Below are 26,045 nucleotides of genomic sequence, written 5' to 3' on the forward strand. Positions count from 1 at the left end.
CAAATGTTCTCAATAATATCTGTTGTGGATGAAAGAAATATCTGGGTCTGAGGTGAGGTATAATTCAGAGGAAAAGTAAAATCAAGTCAACAATCAATAATGAAGTAAATACTATAGAAAGTGCTAAGTGCAGAAGAAACAAAGGCCCTTCCCTCAAGCAGCTTACGCTCTAATTAGGGGGGAGAGAACATGCAAATATGCTGATTGAAGTCACAAAATCATTTTTTAAATTCAGAGTGAGAGGACCTGGGTTTAAATCCCATCCTTCTCCTTGACTATTTGTATAACCCTGGGCAAGACTCTCTTGGCCTCAGTTTCCTTATTTGTAAAATTAAGGGTTTGGACAAGATGAGCTTCTAAGATCTCTTGTAGCTATAATTCTATAAGCCTATGAATAACATTAAGAGGAAATTCTGATTTTAAACATTTTCCCTTTTGTTTCATTTGTATGTCTTGGTGCTTTCATACGTTAGCTCTGAAAGTTTCTTTCAGAACCTACCAAATGTAACTGCTTGGATTACTTTATGGAGTACCTTTCATGTCACAGCATCACAAAATCCAGAGGAATTGGGGGAATGAGGACAGGTTTCCTAAAGGACATGGGACTGAAAGTAGACCTGGAAGCCAGAAAAAGAAAGCATTGAGAAGGGTGAAAATGAAGAGAAATGGCCTGTGTAAACACATAGCTTCCGGAGAAGGCAAGAGAATGGGGAATAGTAAGTAGGCCAATTAGTCAGTAAACGTTTATTATACACCTAGTATGGACAGGATACCACTCCAAGTGTTGGGGATACAAAGAAAGGTACAAGACAGTTTCTGCCCTCAAGGAGCTCATAGTTGAGTAAGAGAGACCATGTGCAAACAGCTATGTACAAATAGGCTATAGACAGTATAAATTATTCAACAGAGATGGCACTAGAATTAAGGGAGATTGGGAAAGGCTCCCTATAGAAGGTGGGATTTTATCTGGTGCTTGAAGTAAGCTGGGGAGTCACAGGTTGAGATGAGGAGAGAGAGCATTCCAGGCAGAAAATAATATCTAAGAAAGGGAATAGGGTGAAAAGAGTTTCAAAAGATAGGTTGTGGTCAGATTGTGAAGTTGTGAAGTTGTTTCTCCTTTTATTTTTTCAAAACTTGACATGAGCTTTAAGACATGTCCCCATATTCTAGTATGCTGGGATTTGGTGAGGAAGTCAATTTATCCATATCATTTCATTTATGAAAGAATATCATATCAGACATCCACCAGTCTTCAGTCAGAGCAGCCATTTGTTATGACAAGTTAAACATTTTGGCCAATACTTCCTCAATTTCACCCTTGAGTTATTTCAAAACTCTCTAGTGCCTCAGTCCTAGTATATTCTGTACATCTAGTATATCATTTAGGCTTAGAACATCCTGTCTGATTACGATGATCTGATCTGGAATGGGCAACTGTTGGTTGCCACAATGGTAGGATTTCCCTAATATTTTGCTCATCAAGAACAAGGCATATGGTTCATTCAATCCATCTGCTTCATCATTGTTGCTGATCACACTGATTCCCACCAATTCTCTAGCTGAATCTCTCCCTTTGGTATCTCTAAAGAACCTTTTATTTCTGTGGCAAAGTCAAAAAGCTGCTTTAAAGTACTTTTACAGTTTCTTTTTGAATTGCTTAATTTCTGGTTTGTATCTAACCTGTCATATTTAAATCTTCTCTTTTTTTTAATTTGAAATAAAAGTCCCTTCTTGGATGAATATATGATTTTGCCAATTATTTATACTATTTTCTCCCATTCCCTGATAAAATTATGTTTGTGTATGTATATATATATATATATATGCACATACATATGTGGCATATGCATATTATCCTTGGTATCTATTTACCAGCAGCTTCCATTAGGATTTAAATAGTCCCCAGACATAACAATGTTAAATTCTCTTTTCAGTACCTTACTGACCCCATATCAATGATTATGCAGTTAGGGTTTGTTTTTGAAGGTAATAAGTATGTGATCTCTATCTCTGGTTTTCTCTTTCTTATCAGGATTTTGTGTTAATTATATTGAGATCACCAATGTCACCCACAATTATTTCCTGCTTCAGTTCCTTTTCCTGAGAGAATTCTAAAGAAGTCAAAGCCATAGGTATTCAGACTTAGTTTTGGCTGAGATGGACTCATTGGACAGGCAAATGATTTCCTTTTTAATCCTGCTACTATATTTTGAAAAGATCCAGGAAGGAATCATTTTGGCCTACCTAATTTCTGGTTTGCACCTAAACTGCTGTATTTGTGGTTAGACTATATGAGAAGTGTTGTGTTCAGTTCTGGGCATCACATTTAAGGAATTACTTTGACAAGCTAGAGTGTGTCCAGAGAAGGATGAGCAAAATGTTGAGGTACCTCAAGGACATGTCATACAATATAAATCAAAGAAACTAGGGATATTAACCTGGATTAGAAAAGATGATGTATGGAAGGGGAGAACATGAAGGAAGGGGGTAGGCAGTATGAGGGCAGAATAGCTGTTTTCAAGCACTTGGAATGCTGTCTTGTGAAAGGGATTATATTTGTTTTGTTTGGTTCCAAATAGCTGAACTAAAGTTTGCCAGACATCAGGATATGAGTTCAGATGCAAACTCTGCCACTAGATGATTATTTGGCTTTGGCTAAATCATTTATTCTCTGGGCCTCATTTCTTCATCTATAAAACAAGGGTCCCCAACCCCCAAGCCCATTCAACGTTCTCCAAGGTCCCTTCCAGCACTAGAGTTATAATCGTATGAACCAGGAGCAATGGACAAAAACTAGAGAAAGGGAGATTTATATTCCATAAATTATAAGGAAAAATCTTCTCAACAATTAGAGCTATTCCTAAGGAGCATGAATTGTCTCACAAGGTGGTGGGGTCCCTTTCACTAGATGGACATCTTCAAGCAAAGACTGGAAGACCACTTATTCGAGAAATTCTTGGTCAGGCATGAATTGGACCAGATGGTCTCTGAAGTTGTTTATTACCCTGGGATTTGAGGATTCTTTGATATATGTAGGGATCATTCATGGTGCCTAGGATCAAAATGCTTGTAAAAATCAGATTAAAAATAACTAGTGGCCTTAGGAGCCAGGAATATGGATGAAGGACCTTCTGAGTGAAATCGGCCACACATTTCCTTACTCCAAGGGATAGCCCTACTGTGTCATTTCCTCTTTTCCCAAATCTCTACTTGACCTTTTTCTTATATCTCAGCATGTAAAACTCCAAACAGTATGAGTACAGCTTGACTAAAACAAGGCAGGGATGTTTTCTTACTAATAATGTGACAAAACCAACATATGGATGTGTACATTTGAATTCCCTTTTAATAATTTACAGAATTTTGGTCTTAATGTTGATCCTTTAAAGGTCAAAGATTGCTTATTTGGGGCATGTTCTCTAACACAGAGGGCAGATATGAGCAAAACTGGAAAATTACTAGAAGAAAAAGGGTTGATTCTTGCTCTTATGCTTGATGCTCATTAACAAATGAAAATGGTTTGGATTAGTGTAGAAAATCAAAATGCAGAGCCTGATGATCCTTGAGCATGCATATATGGTAGCCAGTTTGACTTGATTAGAAACTATTTTCTTTTCTCCCAGAGAATCTGGTTGATATTCTAATTAAACTCACAAATATTTAAAAAAAAACCACTCAGGAATAGCAGTGAATTTGCTGAAACCCAACCTCCATTTAGATAAATATACTCCTGAGACCTTTCCTGCTTTCCTGTTAAACCTTAGAAGGTCTGAAGTAGGATGTCCCTTTTTCCTCCTGTCAACAAAGAACTTATCTATCTGCCATGACAAACAGTGGGAAAAGGCGATCATAAAATGGGAACAGGAATTCCTTTCCCCCATAGCTCTCGTAATTCCTAGAACATCGAATTAAGGAGTTCTCAGACCTTTACAAATTCTCCAAGCAAACATTATTAGCTAGGAGAAGTCCATACAGAATGTGAGAAGATTGCCAGAAAATGTTAATGGAACTTCTGTATAAAAGGAAAAAAAGTGAAAACTTTCCTCCATCTCTCCGCACCCCTCCTCTCTCTCTCCCTACCCGTACACCTCTCTCCCTAACATGATTAGAAAGTCGTTTAATGTGTCTGAAATGTTTGGTCCATCAAAGACAAATGTACATGATTGATGGTGACATGGAACACATTTAACTCATTATACCTTACTTTGCAGTAAAATGATTTGTGTAAACTGTCTGCCTAGCATTAAAGGTAAAACAAACTTCGAAACCCCAAAACGTTATATTTTCATCTAATATTTTCCTTTCGGTTTTATAGCTATAATCACATATGGATCCTTTTATTTTACTCTTGGCACCAGACTGAAGAAGAAAAAGATGGCCCTGCAGGAAAGTTGCATAACTTATACCAGAACCCAATGCCCATTGGGGACAGAGAAACAAAAACTGCATGTCTTAATGACATCCAAAAATCCCATGAAGAAAAAAAAATGTGTCCTTTTGCCCATACCAATTGTGGAAGGCTGTCTTTTTGAGAGAGCATCTGGTCCAAAATCAAAATGATACCTTTTAGAGATCACTGTTCTTTGAAGAGGCAATGTGGTGCACTGGGGAAAGGGCTGAATTTGGGTACATCAATGACAAAGGCTTGATACCAACCCATTTTCTAGCCATGGGATAATCACTTAACTTTTCTGAGACTCAATTTCCTTATCTATAAACTGGGGATAATGATATCAGTAGTATATAGCGTTCAGGATTGCTCCAAGAATTAAAATAGACTATATGAGTATAACGATCAATTGTTTGGGGGTTTGGGAGTCAAAGGGCCTGGATTCCAATTCTGCCTGTGCCATTTTGGTACATTTATGATTTAATCTTTCCTAGTCTGTAAAACAAGGGGATTAAGGGAGATGACCTTTAAAACCCCTACTCTAGCGTGATGACTATTTGAAAGATTTAAAGTACTGTAGAAAGCTGCTGGGGTAGTTATGTGGTGCAGTGGATTGAGTGCCAGGTCTGGAATCAGGAGAGACTCCTCTTCCTGAATTCAGATCTGATCTCAGACACTTGTTAGCTGTGTGACCCTGGGCAAATCATTTCATGCTGTTTGCTTCAGTTTTCTCATCTATAAAATGAGCTGGAGAAGGAAATGGCAAAATGCTCCAGTATCTTTGCCAAGAAAACCCCAAAATGGGATCACAAAGAGTTGGACATGAGTAAAAAATAATGTCTTTAACAACAACAAAGAAAGCAGTATAAGTGTAGAAGAGAGATAATCCTGGATTTGGAGTCAAATGACCTGAGTTCAAATATCACCTCTCAAATTTATGACGTGCATAACTCTCAGCAACTTACTTTCCCTCACTGACTCTCAGCTTCCTCCTTTCTGTGATAAGCTGGTGGAACTAAATGATTCCTGCCTGAGGGGTATTTTAGGTTTTAGGTTCAGATCTGTGGTCTGAATATCCATTTCAACTACAGTAAACCTTCCAAAACATACTTGTTATATCTGGTGGTAGTCATGAATCCAAACAACAACTGAAGACACACACATACACATACACACAAAAACACACACACACTACAAGCCAAACACACTCCACATCCCATGAAGAGGAGTAAGAACAAGGCAAAAGGTGCTAGATTTTGAATCAGAGCGTCTCAGTTCAGACCTTGCCGTTACCGTTTCCTGACAAAATGACCTTAGTGCACTCATTTAACATCTCTGGATTTTAGCTTTTCTCATCTGTAAAAGGAAAGATTTCGACTCATGTCCGGCACTTATCTGACTCTCTAACGTTTGCAAATCATGGTCCCATTTTACAGATAAGGAAACTGTGGCACTGGAAAGGTAAATGACTTGGCCATGGTTGCATAGCTTTAATGAGTGTCTAAGACAGAATTTGAACTCTAGTCTTTCCAGGTCTGAGTCTATCATTCTGTGCCATCAGTTCTAGATTTATGATGCTGAGTTTTTACTTAAGGATTTCAAAATGCTGTGGAAAGCAGAAGAAATGAAGTCCCAGAGTCCCATTTTGGATTGAGTATGCTTTAATGTGAGAGAGGAAAAGGAAAGAAGAGGGAGATGGAGAGACAGAGACTGAAACAGACAGAGAAAAAGCCAGGCAGAGAGAGAAAGAGACAGAGAAAGAGAGGGGAGAGAGAGATAGAGAGAAAAATACACACAGAGAGAAAGAGACAAAGAGGGGGAGAGAGAGAGAGAGAGAGAGAGAGAGAGAGAGAGAGAGAGAGAGAGAGAGAGAGAGAGAGAAGACTGTGACTGAAAATATAGTATTCTGAGACCTCCCTACCTGATCCCTTTAGCTAGCAACATCTTTTTCCTATTGTGCTATTTGATCAAGGTAATTTAAACACTGAAAATAAAGTGTAATGTAATTGCTTTATTGGTCAATATAGGAACCCAGGTGGTTTATTTTTAAACTCTCAAAAGTTCCATCTTTTTTTGATCTTTTGCCTTATGCCCTCTCTTTTTCTCTCTCTCTACCTGCCCCCTCTTCCTCTCTTCTTTCCTTTCTCTGTATATGCAAACTCAATAAAATACAGTTCTTCCTCCCTACACTCCACCATAACTCCTTCCAGGCCAAAAGATACACAGCCAAAAGTGGAGAACCAACTTATTGTCAAATTTGATCTCTACACAGAAAAAATAAGATTGATATATTTGTTGCATGTTACCATTTTCTAGGAGTGGAAATTGAAACCCATGTGTATATGGCTCTCCCCATTCCTTCTGTCCATACCTTGTCTGTATGAATGAAGTTTGGTCTCCTGAGCTGTCTCTCTGTCTAGACCATGCCTTGCAGCATGGAATTCAGAAGTGAATCTAGCTCCGCCGAGGAATGGGGGAGGGAGATGATGAATGATTTGCTGAAGGGGATGTAAGAAAGCTAATAAGCTTGGGCCCAACCATCTGAGGGAAAAGATGAGCAGACTGGAGAGCACTGGAGTGGAGCAGCATAGAATGAAGACAGCAGTAAACAGGGAGTTAGGTCCAGAGGGGATAAAGCTCTTGTAATAAAAAGAAAAGAAAAGAAAAGAAAAATCATCTAGGGAAAAGAAAAGAGATGCTAACCAGAGCCCTAGAGGGATGCTCCTGATTTCAACCTAGGGAATTCTTAAAATGATGGCATTAACTAGAGACTGAAATCTGGGAGAAGAGGAGGCTTGACAATGGGAGGCTGCTGGGAAACCTAGGTGTTTTCTCCTCCTAGTTGATTTTCTTTGGCAGGCCAGTTCTGATACTGTATGTATGTGGTCCCATTCAACCCAGGTATGCTTGAAATATCTCCTGTACCTTCATAGGAGTCTTGCAGTATAAAGGCTCTGCAGTGCTGTTGGGGGAAAGCACATTAAAAATAAAGTGTTGTCATAAGATATCTTTCTGGCAAGATGGGGTTCAGGATGCGTAAGCCTTAACTGGAATTGCTGTAAACAAACTAGCTAAAACAAACTACTCTACTGTCTTACTGATTGAACAAAGGTCAGGTGGTGAGGATTTTGCATCAACTCTCTTTACTGGTTTTTAGTCTTACTTGTTCCATGATAATGTTTTGAGGAGCTAGTTAGTTAATTTTTACAAAAATTGGTACTTTGCTAAAAGGAATTGAGATCCATCTGGCTATTAGACAGCCCTCTTTAAAGATAGCACATAATTAAAGTTTTTAAGCAGGAACATCTTTTGTAACTTTGAAAAAAATTCTATGCAATTTAGTTCATGCCTTGAGGACTAAGAGAGAGGTGATTACACAGATATGGGTTTGCAGGTCACAGGAACATAAATATCTTTTCACCAAGAGTCAATGTAGATTAGAGGAAAATGTGCTGAATTTGGGGTCAAGGAAGATGTGAATTTAAATCCCAACTTTTACACTTACCAGTTAGGTGACCCTGGACTAATCCCTTAAGCACTGTCTTTCTCAGTTTCCTTCTGTGTAAAATAGGGACTACCTGAGTTTTTCTGAGGTTAAAATGAGCTATTTGTAGAGTGCTTTGCAAATCTCAAAGCATTACATGAATGCTAGTTTTTATTATTATGAATGCTAACCTGATGTTAATACACTACTTTAAGGTTTACAAAGGGCTTTACTAACATAATCTTATTTGCTTCTTTCAATAACCATCTGAGGTAGATGCTGCACATATTATTTTTCCCATATTAGAGATGGGAAAGCTGAGACTCAGCATATTACCAACATCAAGTTGGGCTCTTTAGAATGAAGGTACTGCTGACTGTGCTAGGAGGTTATTTGAGCATGTGTGGGGAGTAGCCAAGAGGAAAAGAAAGGGAAATATTAATGGTTATCTTTGTGAAATGAGCATCATTCTTTCCCCTTTATCTCCCCATTTATAAGTGGTCTATGGTCCTCCATCAAGCCTTAGTTCCATCTAATGAAGCTGACTTGTCTCTCTGGGCATCCCTATGAGGGGATGCAATATCTCTATGGTGTCAGCCTGACTACAGATGTCTCTGTTTTTACCTAATCATGGATATTTATGATATTGATTCTTTGGACAATGAATTCAGTCAGCTTCCCTTTCTTTCCTTGAGGTATAAAATATTGCTTGTCATTTCTTTAGAACTTTAAAAAAAACAACATAGATTTGATACTGGCTAAACTATTTCCATCAGTGATTGAATGTCTCCTATTCTCAGACCTTAAATAGAAAAGTCAGAAAAGAATAAGTAAAAGAGAATTGGTTCATTCAGTCCTCAAAATAAATGATTACAAGTCAACTTTGGGAACAAAGACTACTGGAAAAGGGACAGAGTCAGAAGATGTCAAAATTAGAAGGGATTTTAGAGCTCTTTTGAGCCCAACATCTTCATGTATAGACAGGGAGCTTGTCTGAGGAGAACCCTTCTGGGGACCTGGATCATAATTCAAGGTCTCTATATTAAGTCTTATCAATCCCTCATTTGATGAAATGGTACTAAGCAGAAAATGAAGACCTAGGCTATCTATACTCAGCACACCATTAGGACAAGTCATTCAGGAAGGATGACTTCTATTGACAGATGCTATCCTGTGCAACAGCACTATAGGCATGGGAGCAGAAATGAAGACTCGAATCAGTGTATTCCTCTGGAGAAATGTATGGCCTCTCAGACTGTTGAATGGGTGTCCTCATGCTTATAACCCATGAATTTTAATTTTTATAGCAGAGGGGAAATCAATTGATGCTATGAATTAAAACATCAAGACAACAAGATATAGTAGTAGATAGATTGCTGAACTTGGGATCTGAAGATTTGGGTTCAAATCCCTCCTTACTTACTTACTGTGATGACCATAGGCAAGTGGCTTAAACTCTCTGAGTTTCTTTCTTCTTCTGTAAAATTAGAAGGCAGAACTAGATAGTCTCTAAGGTCTTTTCTAACTTTAAATCCATAGATCCAGTAATGAACCATTTAACTAAGCTCATTAATAGTGGCTAAAGTCTGATAGCAAGAGAAAGAGATAAGAAGATTTGGAATCAAAGGACCTAAGTTCAAATACAAGTTTTACCACTTACATGTGTCACTTTGGACGTTACCTCTCTGACTCTGCCTCAGTTTCCTCATCTGTATAATGAGAGGGTTGGACTAAGAGACTGATAAATTCTCTCCCCGCTCTAAATATATAAACCTAAGAGCTATGTGGCGTAGTAGAAAGAATCCTGGATAGAATATCACAAAACATAGCTACTAATCCCAAATCAACAATAGACTATAGTTTTATGGCCTGGGACAAATTTGGAATTATGGATATGAAAGCTTGAAGGAACCTCAGATGTCATTGAATTTAACACATACATGAATAGGAATTACTTTGGTAACATCCTTGATGAGTTAGTTCTCTCTGTCCCTTGGTTTCCTCATCTGTACCATAGTGAGGGCACCAACTGAGTGTTATGGTGCCATTGATGGGTTTTTGTTCTTAGGCAGTGTTACAATAAACCCCCATCGATGGAGTCTAAGACTGATTTAAAAAAGATTCATACTATGGCCATGATGTTAAGGGTCATAGAAGGAAGATTGGACCTGTGATTTTATTGGTTTAGGGAACTCTCAGGGAGGAAATTCTCTCTACCAACACAGGTTGGCACCTCCATGAAACTTATAATCTTAGAAAGTTGCCTAAAGGAATGAGAACTAGGTTGCTTGATATGGTCACGTAGTGCATACATCCTGAATTCAAATCCTTTCTCAGATACTTAAAAGCTGTATGATTCCCTAGCAGATCACTTAAGCTGGCTTATTAGCATCTGTTTTTTCATCTGTAAAAATGGGAATCATAATGGACTCAGCATATAGGGTTATTTTAAGGATCAAATGAGATAATATGTAAAGTGCTTTGTAAGCCTTTAGTAAAAGTTATGTATATGCTTATTATGAATTATTATCATTGTTACTATTATTTCTATGTCCAACATCCTTTATCAAGGACGTTGAAAAGCTGAGGTGAATTCAGATGAGGTTGACTAGATTATTGAGGGCATTGGAAACCTCAGTATATGAGAGTCAATTAAAGAAATTGAGGACATTTAGGCTTAAGAAGAAAAAATGAGGTGGGAGGGGTGGAACATCATAGGATCATAAATTTAGCCTTGGAAAGGACCTTGCAGATAATTTTGGCCAGCCCTCTCATTTTTACAAAGGAAGAAACTGAGACATATTGTCTTCGAGTATTTGGCAGATTACCATGGAGAAAGATGATCAAACTAGTGATACTTGGATCCAGATTTGATTTATGGTTGTTCTCTACATTTTAGTCATTGTATATTATATATATATGTTTGTCTTGGTTCTGTTTACTTCACTGTATTGCTATCTTTCCATGCTTCTCTGTGTTTGTGATATTTATTATTTCTTATAGGATGGTAATGTTCTATTACATTCATGTATCACATTTTGTTTTGCCATCCCCAATCAATGGACATCTGTTTTCCCATTCTTTGTTTCCACAAAACTGTTACCATAAATATGTTGCTGTATATCGATGCTTTATTCTTATTAATGACTTGCTTGTAATATAAGCCTAGTAGTGGAATCTCTGGGCTCGAGATTTTTTAGTCACTCTATTTGCATAATACCAAATTGCTTTCCAGAATGTTCCTATTGACTTACAACTCCACCAGTAATGTATTAGTGTTCCTCTCTTCCCCCAAGTCTGTTAGCTATTCCAATCTTTTCTCATCCTTGCTGATTTGACAAGTGTAAGGTGAAACCCCAGAGTTTTGGTGATTTAGAGCATTTTCTCACATGGTTACTTGATGATCTACATATCTTCTTTTGAGAACTGTTTGCTCCTATGACCATGCAAACAAGTATTTTCTAAGTGCCCACCATATTTCAAGGCCTTCATGGACACTGACAATTCAAAGACAGAAGAATAATAGCTCCTGTCTTCCAAGAGCTTACATGTCCATGTATAAAGATACACAAAATAAAACAAAGATAATTGATTTGGGGAAGAGTTAGAAAGCTAGAAACATTTCTTTCTTCTGAAATATTTCAGAGATAACCGTGCAGAACACAACCTATCCATCTGCTCTCTCTTATTCTTGATGACTGGCCCATCTCTTTCTTCAGTCACATAGCACGTGTGCCTGAACGGTGTCTTATATGGAACATTTGGCATACTTCATATTAGTCGTTTATCGCAGCAAAGCTCACATCAGCCCTTAATCCTTTCTTTGCCCTTTCTGTGACTTATAACTTTGATTCTTTGGAGACTGTGGCATTTCACCTCCTTTAAGACTAAGCTCAAATATTGTCTCCTTCCAGTTTTTCCCAGTCTTTCCATCTACTAGAGCCATCCCCCAAGGCTACCTTCCTCTTTCTCTCTATTTGCTATATGATTATGTGTTGTATGTATAAGTATATATCATATGTTCTGATTTTTATCAGATATCCCAGAGTTTTAGTGTAGTTTTAAAATCTGATAGCTTAAACATAAAGTTTTTATAGTTTTCCCCAGTACTTTTCAAAGTTCTAGATGCATAGTTAAAAGAAAAAATGTTTGTTCGTTGATTGTAGCCATGTACCCATGGGAAGGATATTGATGCGTAGATAATGTAGCATTTTTACTGCTATTGTTATCATCATTATCAATTAACTGAGACAAGCATGAAATCTTTAGAAATACACAGTTGGTTAGTTGTTTTTCAGTTGTGCCTGATTCTTCATGACCCCATTTGGGGTTTTCTTGGCAAAGATACTGGACTGGTTTGCCATATCCTTGTGCAGCGTATTTTGCAGATGAGAAAACTGAGGCAAACAAGATTAACAGGCCCAGATTTGAACTGATGAAGATGAGTCTTCCTGACTCCAGGTCAAGCACTTGATGCACTATGGCACCCCCTAGCTGTCCTATTGAGAAGTGGCATACAACTTCCCAAAAGTGACCTCTCCTACTGAATAGTGATGGACTAATTAGTGGCTTGTTTCTCCAGCTGTGTATCATGTTCTGGATGATGAACATTTTTCATCTATTTTTTTTTACCTATGTATGTTTCCAGACTAATTTCTTTTGAATTACTATAGATCTCACTGAGGAGCTCCTCTACCACTGTAGGGCTTAGTACAGTTAACGTCTGCAAAGAGTGGCATCTATACCAATTTCTTCTTCCATTCTGACTTTGCATAGCATATACTCCATGACAGTAGTGTCAAATTCAAAAAGAAATGGGCCCACTAAACGGTACATATGCATATTGACTTAGAAAGCCACATATCAATATTGTCTATATTATATTGTATTTTTATTTTGTTTAACATTTCCAAATTACTTTTTCTTCTGTTTTTACTCAGAGGTCTTCAGGAAACCACCAGGCCCCATGTTTGACACCTCTGTTCCATGACAGCAAACACCTTTGAAAAGCACATTTTCCCAATTTTTACCTCCAGCTGATAGAAAAAGAAAGTACTATCCCTGACTCTCTAAGAGCTTAGAGGGTAGCCAATCTATGTGAACGGTTTAACCATTTCTAACCCAAGTATCTTTTTGACGAGCCCCAGCTATGTTTATAAAAATCACGGAAAGGAATATCTAAAGTAATTTCCAACATCCTGTGGAAAATAATTTCTAGCTAGCAAGAATCCACACAGATAGTAACAGAACCCAATGATGCCCTGGTCTTGGCCCCAGCCTTTCCTACCTGGCTCACAAATAACACATTTGGCTTCCCAGACACCCCAATATCTAAAACTGAGAGGATTTATACTCACACCTAGAATAGCTGTTTCCAGCCAACAAACAAAAGTTTACAACAGGAACCTTTGCTCTGAAATGAAATCTGGTTCTTTGACTTGGCTTTATTAGCCCATTACAGTACAGAGAGAGGAGACATAAGTATCCAAAATCTGCTGTCACTGATACAGAACTGGGTTGGCAAGAGCTTCCTTCCTTAGCACTTAATACTGTCCACATAATAGGACTGGAATTCGGTGCAATTTGCTGTTAGCTTTTAGAAATTAAACTGAGTCTACTTCTTTCTCTATCTCTGTATCTACACAGTCCAATTTAGAGAAGAGATTTGGTTATCATTGAGTTCATTAGATCCTTCCTAAAACATCTTTCTGATCTTGTCACTCTCTTCCTTAGAAACCTTGGGAATCACATTCCCTACAGAATGAAGCCCAGTCTCTTCAACCTGACGTTGCAGACATTTAAGCTCTGCCCTTAATCTCTCTTTTTCATGTTTATCTCTCACTCCTCTGCTTCAGTCACTCAATTCTCCAACTAAGCAGGGCTAATCATTGTCCTCTAAATGAGGTCCTTGCTTCCTTGCCTCTATTTCATCCTTTCTCTTAGTCTGGAATTTGCTTCCCCACCTATCTCCACCTGTTAAAATTCTGTCCAGCTTTCAAAAGTCATATCAAAGGCCACCTTCTCCATGAAGTCTTCCATGTTCCTTCAAATTATGGTTATTTCTTTCTTCTCTATTATCCCCATACACATTACTTTTATTACTTCTATCATTTTTTATAACATTCTACCCAGTATTTCAATTTATGATGTACCTGTCTTATCTCCTCTACTTGAGTTTGAACTCTTTCAGGGCAAACACTATGTCTTCTATGACCCCTCTAGCACCTAAACTTGGCTCATAATGGTGCTCACTAACGTTGACAGTAAATTAAAGCACTACTGGGTCTATATCCTAAAGAGATCAGAGAAAAAGGAAAAAGATGTACATATACAAACATATTTATAACAACACTTTTGGTGGTAACAAAGAATTGGGTATTGAAAGGATGCCTATAAATGGAGGAATAGCTTAGGAAGTTGTAGCATATGAGTATGATGCCCCTCTGTTGTGCTATAAGAAATGATGAGGGGGGTGGTTTCAGAAAAACCTGAGAAGACATATGAATTGATGCAAGATGAAGAGAGCAGAATATTATATACAGTAACAGGAAAGTTGTAACAGTTATCAACTGTGAAAGACTTGGTTATTCTGCTCAATACAAAGAACCAAGACAATTCCAAAGGACTCCTGATGAAAAATGCTACCCACCTGCAGAGAACAGATAAACACTGAGTGCAAATTGAAGCAGAATATAATTCACTCTATTTTTCTTGCTTTTTTTGCAACGTGGCTAATATGAAAATATATTTTACATGATTTCATATATATAATTGATACCAAATTGCTTGTCTTCTCAGTGGGTAAGAGAAGAGCTAGCATGGGGAGAGAAAATTGGAACTCAAAAAAAGTTAAATGAATATTAAAAACAAATGATAATTTTTAAAAAATAAAGTAAATCAAGATAAAAAATAGAAAACTTGTTTACCTGGGAGTTCCCTCCCCAAAATCTACTTCATCTAAATCATACATTAAAATTTCCTTATTTTTTGTTTTTTAAATCATGTTAATTTCCAAATATGTCCTTTCTATTCCCAGCAATTCCTTGTTACAAAGAATGCTAATAAGCTAACTTTAGGGCTTTAAAGTTTGCAAAGCACTCTATGTATCTATGTATGTATGTATCTATCTATCTAATCTAACCTAATCCTATTCTAGCAATCTTATTATGTAGGTGCTATTATTGTTACTTTATGCCTGTGAAATGGAGCTGACACATTAAGTTACTTACCTAGGACTACATAGCAAGCACGCATCTAAAGACAGAACTTGAATTCTGGTCTCTTGATCCCAAGTTCGGTATCTTATTCATTATAACAACTACTTGTCTCATAAGAAAATAATGAGAGAGAAAAAGTAGGTTAGCAAAACATCAAAATACCAACTGAGTTACAGAAGGGAAGAAGCTATGTTTTCTTCTCTTTTCTTTGAGGTCATGTTAGATACTATAATCGTATGGTATACAGTTTCTATATTTTCTGTTGACACTGTTGTCGTCATTGTGTATAATGTTTTCCTGGTCCTGTTTACTTCACTTTTCAACAGTACATAGAAATCTTCCCCCACTTCTCTATATTCTTCATCTTCATTATAATTTATAGTTCAGTTATATTTCATCATATTTGTCATAGTCCTTTTTCTCTACTCAAACATTCAGAATTCAGTCTTATTATCCATGGTGATCTATTGATCTTGGAATGAGATGGAAATAGATCTCATGTTTTCTTTCTAAATTCTGTCCCAATGGTCAGCAATTCTTCACTGGAAAGTTCTTTCATCTATCTATCCCCTGGGAAGTCTGGCCACATTAGCTCCCAAATCATAAATTTAGACCTAAAAGATCATTTCAGATTACATGAATCTAGAGCTGGAGCAAACTCAAGAGACCATCTAGTTCAACTGCCTCATTTTAAAAATGAAGAGACTGAGGGCCAGAAAGGTTAATTGACTTGGCAGATGTCACAGAGGTAAAGTTCATGGCAGAGTTGGGGCTTGTCCTCAGATTCCAAATTCTGTGTCATCTCCAGTATACCCTAGTACAATTCGATTAGATCTTTTTTGCTTCTAAGTGAATGGATGGACAACAGTAGGTTACCTCCTTCTATGAGTAGTCATATTGGGCTGAAAGGTCATCATTAAATCATTCTTCATCCTTCTTTTTCTCTGGCATCTTCCTTGCAAGAAATCACCCCACAGTGAAGTTTAAGCAGTAGCTGATCCTCTGAGACTTCTAAAAAAGCTAACCTTAGGTCAACCACAATAAGATATTTTCATAAATGTACATAGCTCTTGAGAATTTTGCTTCTGAGGGGAGTTCATAACTGCTCTGCTGAATTATCTCTCTATTCCTACTGAAAAAGCAAAGCAAAGCAAAATACTTTTGACTACCATCTTAAAATTCAGGAGTAGTGGAAGGACCAAGGGTCATCTAATCTCTGCCAATTTCCTATTAAATCAATATTCCCCTTCACCTGGGATTCCATGTGAAGGTAAAATGAAAAGCACTGTCACCTTCTAAGTCCTTAAGACAATCAGGACAGAGAAGGATAGTAATGGGGTAGGAGAAAGATATGTGAATCTTGCTTAAGTGAGACATTCAAGACTCTAGACTTCAGTTAAAAAGTTGGGGTTCTGCTTCTTTTGGGTTCATTGTTTCAGATCCTACACCCAAAGTCATTAGGATTAATATTTATTTAGATAAAAACACACATTGCTAAATAGGTGAAGATGCCCCAATGATGGCCAATTTTCTTTGAAAGTATTAGCCACTTTTGGGGAAATTCTTAGAAATCTGAAAATGACTTTGCTATATACTTTCTTGATAAAAAGAAGACAGCTAGATTTTTTTCCTGATAAAGGGAAGGGACTAGAATTCCCAAAAGTTAAAAGACTCAAACTCCATGGAATTCCCTTTTATGTCCTTAAGGCAAAATTTCAATTGATCCTAAACAAAGATTTTAACCAAGAGTTATCCAGGAGAACATTCTTTCTATGCAAACTTTAGGGCAGCTAGATGGTTCAATGGATGGCATGCCTGGCCTGGAGTCAGAGAGACCTGAGTTCAAATCTGCTCTCAGACACTTTTTAGCTGTGTGACCCTGGACAAGTCACTTAACCCTTTGCCTCAATTTTCTCATTTGTAAACTGAGCTGCAGAAGGAAATGACACCAGTCCACTACCTTTGCCAAGAAAACTCCAAATGGGGTAATGAAGAGTTGGACATGACTGAAATGACTGAACAAAAGTAGCAACCAGACAAACTGTACTTGTGCTTTCCAAGTGAGGAACAAGAGAGAGTAGGAGAGCTGTCATCTGTACTTCTGTCTCTCCCTGTCATGAGTTGGAGTCAAAACTCTTTCCTTTATTTTCATAAATGGATCACTGCCAAACTCTTTAACATCTCACTTCCAGATGGCCCCATATAATCTAGGTATCTTCCCAGTTGAGTCCTAGTTGAGATTTTTGTTTGTTGGAAGTCATCAATTATATGTTTCTACGGAGGCAAGAATGGACCTTTCTTTAGAAATATTCTAGCTCATACCAGACCCTTCTTTAAAACAAATAAATAATACCTTGATAATTTTTGAGTATATGGAATTTCCAGCTAAGACAGAAAATATAAGAAGGTTGTGGACTTTGTCTTTTGAAAAAGGAAATTATTTTGTTCCAGCTAAGGTAATACTATTAAAGAAAACTATATATATGTGTGTGTGTGTGTGTGTATATATATATATATATATATATGTATGTGTGTATATATGCATATGTATGTATGTGTGTATATATGCATATGTATGTATGTGTGTATATATGCATATGTATGTATGTGTGTATGTATACACATGTATGTGTATACACATACATATATGTGTATATGTGTATACATATACACACAGATACCATATATCTATATAATACATACCTATTATATGCTATTTCTGGCTCAGAGCACTCTCAAGTGTTATTGTTGAATCAATTTTCATTTTGTGACCCATTTGGAATGGTTTGCCACTTCCTTCTCCAGCTCATTTTACAGAAAAGGAAACTGAGAGAAGCATGGTCACACAACTAGTAAGCATCTGAGGCCAGATTTAAACTCAGGAAGGTGAGTCTTCCTGATTCCAGGCCAGGGACTCTATCCACTGTACCACCTAGTTTAGTAAGTATTGAGGGACTTGCAAAATTTATACAACACATAGTGCTTGTCATTATGGAGACTACAGTCTACCAGGCAGATGAGACACCAGCAGAGATAACGATGATACATAATTTTATGTGATGGATTGAACTACAAAACAAAGTGCTATGGACTTGACGTCAGAGGACTCAGGTTGAAATCCCACCTCAGATACTTACTGACCTATATGATCCTGAAGGAGTCACTCATCCTCTCTGTTCCTCATTTTCCTCCTCTATGACTTGACTCAATCATTTCTTAATAACTTTTCCCCAACAGCCCTTCCTTTTAGTTACCATTGCCCTCCTTGTATGAGAAATAACAGAGTTGGGGAAAATACATATGTATGGTAGAGAACTGCCTGGATTCTAACCCCTCTGTGTGTGGTAAGGTCTGAAACACCATGTTAATCCTTTTCTGAATACCTCATGATTTAACTATGGTGATATTTTTTTTTCTTTTAGTGCTTAATGGAAGAAATCTCACTTGATAGTCTGCAGCCCACTGTCTGGAAATAACATATTTGGCCCAAATCCACAAGTGAAATTAATCTTTGAAATTGTTTATTTACTTGTTCATTGCTGAAGCAACCAGTTATCTGGCATTCCATCAATCCCTACTCCCTCTCTCACCCCCAAAATATTCTGTTTTAATTGACTTTGCATTGAAGTATTTGGAAAATCTGTGATCCTGAGACCCCATTAAAACTTTCTGGAAAATGCAATCTGAAAGAATTCCTGGTTATGGAATGCCATATTGTTACGAAGTCACAAAAGGAAAATGCTCTCCACAGGAAAGTCTAGACTCTAGACTGACAATGGATTTTCATCCAAGAAATAAGTAATTTTATGGGTACTTTAATGGGTACTTTAGGAGGCAGTAGTATTTTCTGAAAAGGTGGAAGGAAAATCCTTCCTCTCCAGTTTAATAGCTATTCTTAGATGCCATCCTACCCCCCAAATGAATTGTTACCTACTGGTTAAGTGCTCTCCTTATTGGAAGCACAGAATTTATCATGGCATCATAGAATTTCAGAGTTTGGGACTAGTCATAGACCTCTAATTTAAAGCAAGAATCTTTTATATGATATCCTTAACAAATAGACATCTAGACTCTACATGAAAATTTTCATTGATGAAGGACTCACTAGCCTTGCAGAGCGTCCCTTAGTTATGAGGTTCAAATGAGATAATACTTGTTCAGCCTTAGCACAATGCCTGTCACATAATAGGTACCTAATAAATGCCTGTTCCCTTCTCCTCCTTCTTTCCCCATCCCATTCTACACATTTGTTATTGAGTCATTTTTCAGTCATGTATAACTCTTTTTGATCCCATTGGGATCTTCTTGGCAAAGATACCAGAGTGGTTTGCCATTTCCTTCTCTAGTTCATTTTACAGATGAGAAAAAAATGAGACAAGCAGGGCTAACTGACTTGCTCAGGGTCACACAACTAGTAAATGTCTGAGGTTAGATTTGAACTCAGGAAGTTGAGTCTTCCTGACTCTAGTGCCTGTGCTCTATCTACTGTCTTCCACCTGCCCATTCTACATACTATGCTTCTTATTAATACAGCCTATGCTATTGGCAACCCTCAAGATGGAACTGGAAGTGGCCCTAATTCAATCTCCTCATTTTGTCATAGCAAGGATTTAAACCTAGATCTTCTGAATCCAGTACAATTCTCTTTTCACTCCACCACGGTGATGGCAATGTCCCTAGTTCTTCCTAGATTTTTCAATTACATGAATGGATTTATAAATGGAATAGTAGTCTGAAAGAGTGAGGTCAGAAGGGGTAAATAATCTCTTCCTTATTAGTGGAATTGGGAATAATTAATATGTACTAAGAAAGAGGAGGAAGATGATACAGAAACACAGCAGAAAATTTCTTGGAGTGATAGAAACATTGTCAGACTTGAAGATTGGCATGTCAATTCTGCCACAAACTCATTAGATGACCTCGGGAACAAATCACTTCACTTGGATATCCTCGGTTTCTTCGTCTGTAAAATGTGGGGGTTGGGTTGGATGATTTTCTCAGGCCCATTTCAGCTTTATACTTTGAGTCTAAATTGTTTAATCCCTAGTGCCTTCTTCCCCAGCTTCTTCTAGTTGGGCTGGATCATGACCTACACTGATGTTATCATAGATTTAGAACTCTAAGCAACCCCAAAGGTCATCTAGTTCAATACTTTCATTTTGTACATGAGGGAACTAAGGTCCAGAGATTCAATAACTTATCCCAAGTCACACAGAACATTTATTGAGTCTGTTATAATTGAGATTCTTTTGTGTGTGAGTTGTACTAGTTGGCCACTTGGGTTCCTTAGGTTTCTGTGATTGATAGAGATCTAGGGTGTTCTGAGTGTGGGTCCCACCCTCTTATTACTATGCCACAATGGCACCAGCTCCTCACCAAGAAATAAGATGAAAAATTTGATGAGAATCCTCTCTTTTCCCCTCACCACCTCTCCCAGTCATCCAACGTGCTAGCCAGGGTTGGGGGTGAATTCCTCTACTCCTTTTGGTGAATGTCCACTAACTTCTTAATATCTAGCCCATTGACATTGAATCTTAGACTGTTTATTTGTTTTTTTAACTAAGAATTTGGCCCAAACAGTGGCTGTGCTTATGATTGTATAGATAAATGTGGTGATATATATGTATGTGTATATAAATATTTTGAAATATATTTTATTATATGAATTTAAATATATAGACATATATATGCTATATGTATATATGCATGACTATATATGTACACAGTTATATGCAGGGTATACATATGTTTCCACATGTGTCTGTATCCATGTGTATATATATACACACATACACACATGTGTACAATACACACAGGTGTATGCGTATACATATGTCATTTTATTCATATCATTATTCTTCCTTTTCATGTCATCATTAGAGAGCAGTTACAATTTATCATATGATCTATAATGGATAAAACTTAGTAGGTAGTATTCCATTAACTCTTATCAGGCATTTGAATGTTTTAAAGCCGGTTGTTCCTTAGAAAGAAAAATATTAACCCTGATTTAGGAAAGTGTATTCATAGGATCTTTATTATACGTGTCACATGAAAATTTAAAATTTTGCTATCACCATTTGGAAAAGTCAGAGATGGACAAATGTCATTGATGGCTCATCTTCTAGTACTTCTTGCAGCCAGTTAAATAGGGATTCAGATGCAATTTTGTTGTTGCTCTGGACCTATTTCCCAGGGTTGTTGTGAGGATCAAATGAGATAATATTTGCAAAGTACTTTGCCAGCCTAAAAGCGCTATCTAAATGGTAGCTGATATTATTATCACAAATAAGGAATACAAAATGCTTTACAAATGTTAAAGAACTGTGTTATTTAAACGTCAGTATTCACATTGATCTTATTATTACTGAAGTAGTCTGGACCATCCTTGTCTTAGTTCAGGAGTTCTTGACCTTTTTAAATATCATAGACTCCCTTTGGTTGTCTGGTGAAATCTATAAGCACTTTTTCAAAATATTGATTTTAAATGCATAATGCATAAAATATATCTGATTACAAAGGCAATAAATATATTAAAATCTAATTCTCAATTCTCTAAAAGTCCCAAGTCCCCTGAAATCTACTGATAGATCCCCTCAGGGGTTCATGCACTCTAGGTCAAGAACTCCTTCCATTAGTTGTACTCTAAGTCAATGATATTCTAGGCCGACCTCTTGCCACATAATTTAAATATGTCATGCCAGGTATTCCTGCTGAATGTGTATTTTTTTTTATAGTGTATAATAACTGCTGTAGAGAATCAGCATGGCTTTGTAAAAAGAGAACTAGCCTCAGAATCATGAAGACCAATTGATTCAATTCCCATCTCTGTCACATATTGGAGATCTTCCTTCGTTCCTTCGTTCCTTCGTTCCTTTGTTCCTTCCTTCCTTCCTTCCTTCCTTCCTTCCTTCCTTCCTTCCTTCCTTCCTTCCTTTCTTCCTTCTCTCTTTCTTTCATTTCTATCTGTATTTGTGTTTCTAGATATAGATATGCACTCATATATGAATATATGTTTGTATGTGTGTTTATGTATGTGGGTATATGTATATGTGCATGTATGTCTATAATATCCACATATGTATATGTACACACACATGCACATATGTCTATTTGAGCAAGTGCAAGTCTATATGTGTGTACACATGTATATATGTGTATGCATGTATATATGTATATATGAATATATGTATATATGTCTATGATATGTATATTTGTAGAAAGACATACATGCATGTGTAAATCTATATGTATATCCACGTGATCCTTGGTAAGTCATTTAATCTCTCAATGCTCTAAGTAACTCTCTAAGATTATATAGGTTGCAAAGGTGTTTTCTGGAATTGATAGAGAGAGACCTTTGCCAGTAGCTCCCTATACCAATAAAATCACAGGCAAGTAAAAAAAATGCAACTCAATAAAATGCCCCCCGGACATTGCTCATGGCATTTCTCACATAGGTCTTTGTAGGACATGAGTTGCACTCTCCTCTCCATATCCCTCATCCATGCAACAGCCTTCTCCTTAGTGCCTACTGCATCATATCTTCTGTCCAGGTTGGCACCTGATAGGTCAGTCTTACTATTTTTCAATTTCTCCTTCTTCACCCTCTCTTTTTCTCTGTGTTACTCAGTCAGACATAGATCACCAGGGGAATTTCTGTCATGGTCAAGCCAAATCCTTCTTGAGGAAGGATTCTCTTCATAATATCTGTACCTTGGCTTTTTCCATCCCTGCATCAAGGAAATTTGAAACGAAGTGTGAAGGTGTGTGTGTTTTCAAAAACAGCACTAAAGCTATCAATTTTTTTGAGTAAGAGGGGGCTAGATTACAGCCAATCCCTTGTCCAAGGCTTGTCTTTCTTCCCTCTTGTCTGTTAGAAACCACAACTGTCTCTCCCGTAGTCAGTGATGGTAACTTGCTAGGTTATGTCACTCTCTCTCTCTGTACCAAGGTAATTGGCCTGTTGTTTCTGCTGTCACAGCATATTATTTTTGCCCCCAAGGAGCAGATGTTCTCCCTGTTCATTATAATTACTGCTTTTTTCTGCTCTTGGGTGATAGGAATACTTTTTGAAATGATGGTGATCCATCTTTTAATATTGCTTTTTATTTACCCAATCAGTGATGTAATACATATTTATGTGTGGAATGCCTTTATCTATCAGATCCTCTAAAAACATGTAAGGGAAACATAAATAATGGGCCCATCTATTATAGAATGTACAATCTGATTTCATACAAACCAAGGTTTATGACAATGGGTGGAAAATTCTCTGTAGTTACGTATGAGGGCTCAAGACACACACACACACACACACACACACATGCACACACACATTCATACACACTTTTAGAAATATATGAGTATGTGTTGGCTGTGTTATATTTCCAGAAATGTTCTAAATATCTTTCCAGTTTGGCTTTCAACTATGTGGCACTTTATATATAAGGGCAAAATGTTAAAAATTTGGTAAAAAATTCAGAAATATTCATGTTATATCCCAGTCAAAGATAGCTGACACTTTTATAAAATATGAATTGTAACAATAGCAACAATAGTGATTGCATAATTATTATAAGAAGAAATTGTTTTAATTTTAATATTTTCTACAGTATTTCAGTCATTTTTCAGGCATATCTGACTCTTTGGGACCCTATTTAGGGTTTTCTTGGCAAAGATATTGGAGTGGTTTGCCAATTCCTTCTCCAGCTCATTTTACAGATGAGGAAACTGAGGCAAACAGGGTTAAGTGACTTGCCCAAGGTCACACAGCTAGTATTCAGATTTGAACTCTGGAAGATAATTCTTCCTGACTTCAGACTTTATACTCTACCCACTGTGCCACCTAGCTGCCTTCAATTTGATAGTATAAATAAGGTAAATGGAAGCAAACAGAATAGCCATGACGAATGGCTGGTCCATGTCTAGATTCATATTTTTGGTGACTTGTCAATATGGAATTTGATCCTTTAAAAAAAACCCAACTTTTGTGCTTTTCTCCCTCAGATTGAGGAAGACACATGGCAGAAATACTACTTGGAAGGAGTCTCCAATGAAATGTATACAGAATATCTTTCTAGTGCCTTCGTGGGTCTGTCCTTCCCTACAGTTTGTGAGTAAGTAGAACTCATCTATTTGCTCTTTGGTTCTCAAGGAAAATGCAAGGTTCATGGTTAGCTCAACGTTTCAGAGAACAACCAATCATTCGACCATTTTTATTAAGCCTCTTCTGTGCATAGCTCAGCATTGAGACATATACCATATGTATGGTGAGATGGAGTGGGAACACAGAGGATGAGACTTGGTCTTCACACTTAAGAAGATGATAATCTAGTTGAATAAATAAAACAACAACACATGGAACTGCACTGAACAGTGGAGCACAGGGTATAATTAAGTGCTCAATTAAGATTTCAGTTGCCAGGATTTTCAGTGAGTGGACTTGAGGTGGAAAATCAAAACTCTAATGATTATAATCTAAGATGGAAGGGGAAATTTGAATGGGACTTTAGAAATTGGGTAGGAGTTCAACACGGGTAGGTAAAAGAGGGAGGAAGGAATGAGGAAATGGAGTAAGAAAAGGCACATCTGTGGCTCATTTTTCCTGTGCTAATGTAACTGACCTGTTTGTGGGGCAAGGATAAAAGGAGACATGGATAGAATAACAGTTCTGAAAGATACTAGGGTCTTAGTGGACTTCATTCTCAGTAAAAGACAGCAATTTGATACGGTGGCCAAAAAGCCAAAATTCCTAGACTGCGTCAAGAGAAACATCATGTTTCCATAGCCAGGACAAGTAACAGTCTTGCTATACTCTGCCCTATTTATTTTATATCTGTAACACAGTGACAGGAGCAAGATCTTTGAAGAGACATTGGCCATCTAGAAGAGGGATGCTGGAAGGTAAAAGGCCTTGAGATCATGTCATATTGAGGATCAGTTAAAGAAAATGGGTCTATTTAAAGATGAACAATTCAGAGAGAACATGATGGCTCTCTATTATGGGAAGGAAGAAAGCATACATATGTACTACTTAGCCCTAAAGAGATGTACTTAATAGTTTAGTCTTGGATAGAGCACCAGCCCTGGAATCAGGAAGATCTAAGTTCAAATCCAGCTTCAAACATTTACTAGCTGTTTGACCCTGGTTTGACCCATCCAGTCCTGTTGTACCTTGCTAAATAGATGGATTATATTACATACTAGAAGCAAGAGAGAGCCACTATTGATCAAGGGTGTGGTTTAGGAAGATAATTTTGACATATATGTGACAGATGAATTGAAAAGGGGAGAGACTTGAGGTAGGAGTACAAACAAGAGATCCAGGTGAGAGGTGATGAGGCCATTTGAATGGAGAAAAGTAGGCAGATTATAGACCCTGTTCATTTAAGCTCTCTGCCTCATCTTTAAAATGGGGGAAATAATAACAATTACCTCCCAGAGTTGTTGTGAACATCAAATGTGATAATAATTATAGACTACTAAGCACAATGCCAGGCACATAGTAAGTGCTATTAAAATGTTAGCTGTTATTAGATCTTATTATTGATTAGCTCCAGAGGACAGATTTTCCAACAACAAATGGGCTAGAAGTTGCTGACAGACAAATTGTGACTTGATATAAGGAGGAAATAAATCCTAGCAAGTAAAACCATTCATAAGTAGAATAAGCTGCCTCATCGTGGGGTCTTTAAACAATGTTTGGCTAACCATTTTTCATGTAGGTTATAGAAAAGACGCTTGGTCACATGTGGGTTAGACCAGATGACTTCTACTCTCCATTCCAACTCTAACATACTGTGATTCTGGGGAATAGGTTTTACTGGAGAAAGGGGATGTACAATGCATTAGCTGGGCAGCTAAAATGTCAGTGAAAGGAAAGGGGGAACCCTACTGCTACAATAAAGGAAATGTGCAGAATGATAGCTGAAGGAATTACAGAGAAACTTGG

The 26,045-nt window shown here is 37.3% G+C and overlaps 1 protein-coding gene across 9 annotated transcripts in view; it reads left to right on the forward strand.

The window, feature by feature from the left end:
• Nucleotides 1–26,045, forward strand: part of KCNMA1 (potassium calcium-activated channel subfamily M alpha 1) — a 904,559-nt gene that overhangs the window by 683,351 nt on the left and 195,163 nt on the right. For all 9 annotated transcript variants that reach the window (XM_072636209.1, XM_072636218.1, XM_072636155.1 and 6 more), the window contains one exon: nt 24,101–24,210. In XM_072636209.1, the coding sequence (XP_072492310.1) occupies nt 24,101–24,210 (110 nt within the window). The remainder of the gene's footprint in view (nt 1–24,100; nt 24,211–26,045) is intronic.

Source organism: Notamacropus eugenii, chromosome 1 (genome assembly GCF_028372415.1).
Source record: "Notamacropus eugenii isolate mMacEug1 chromosome 1, mMacEug1.pri_v2, whole genome shotgun sequence".
NCBI lineage: Eukaryota > Metazoa > Chordata > Mammalia > Diprotodontia > Macropodidae > Notamacropus > Notamacropus eugenii.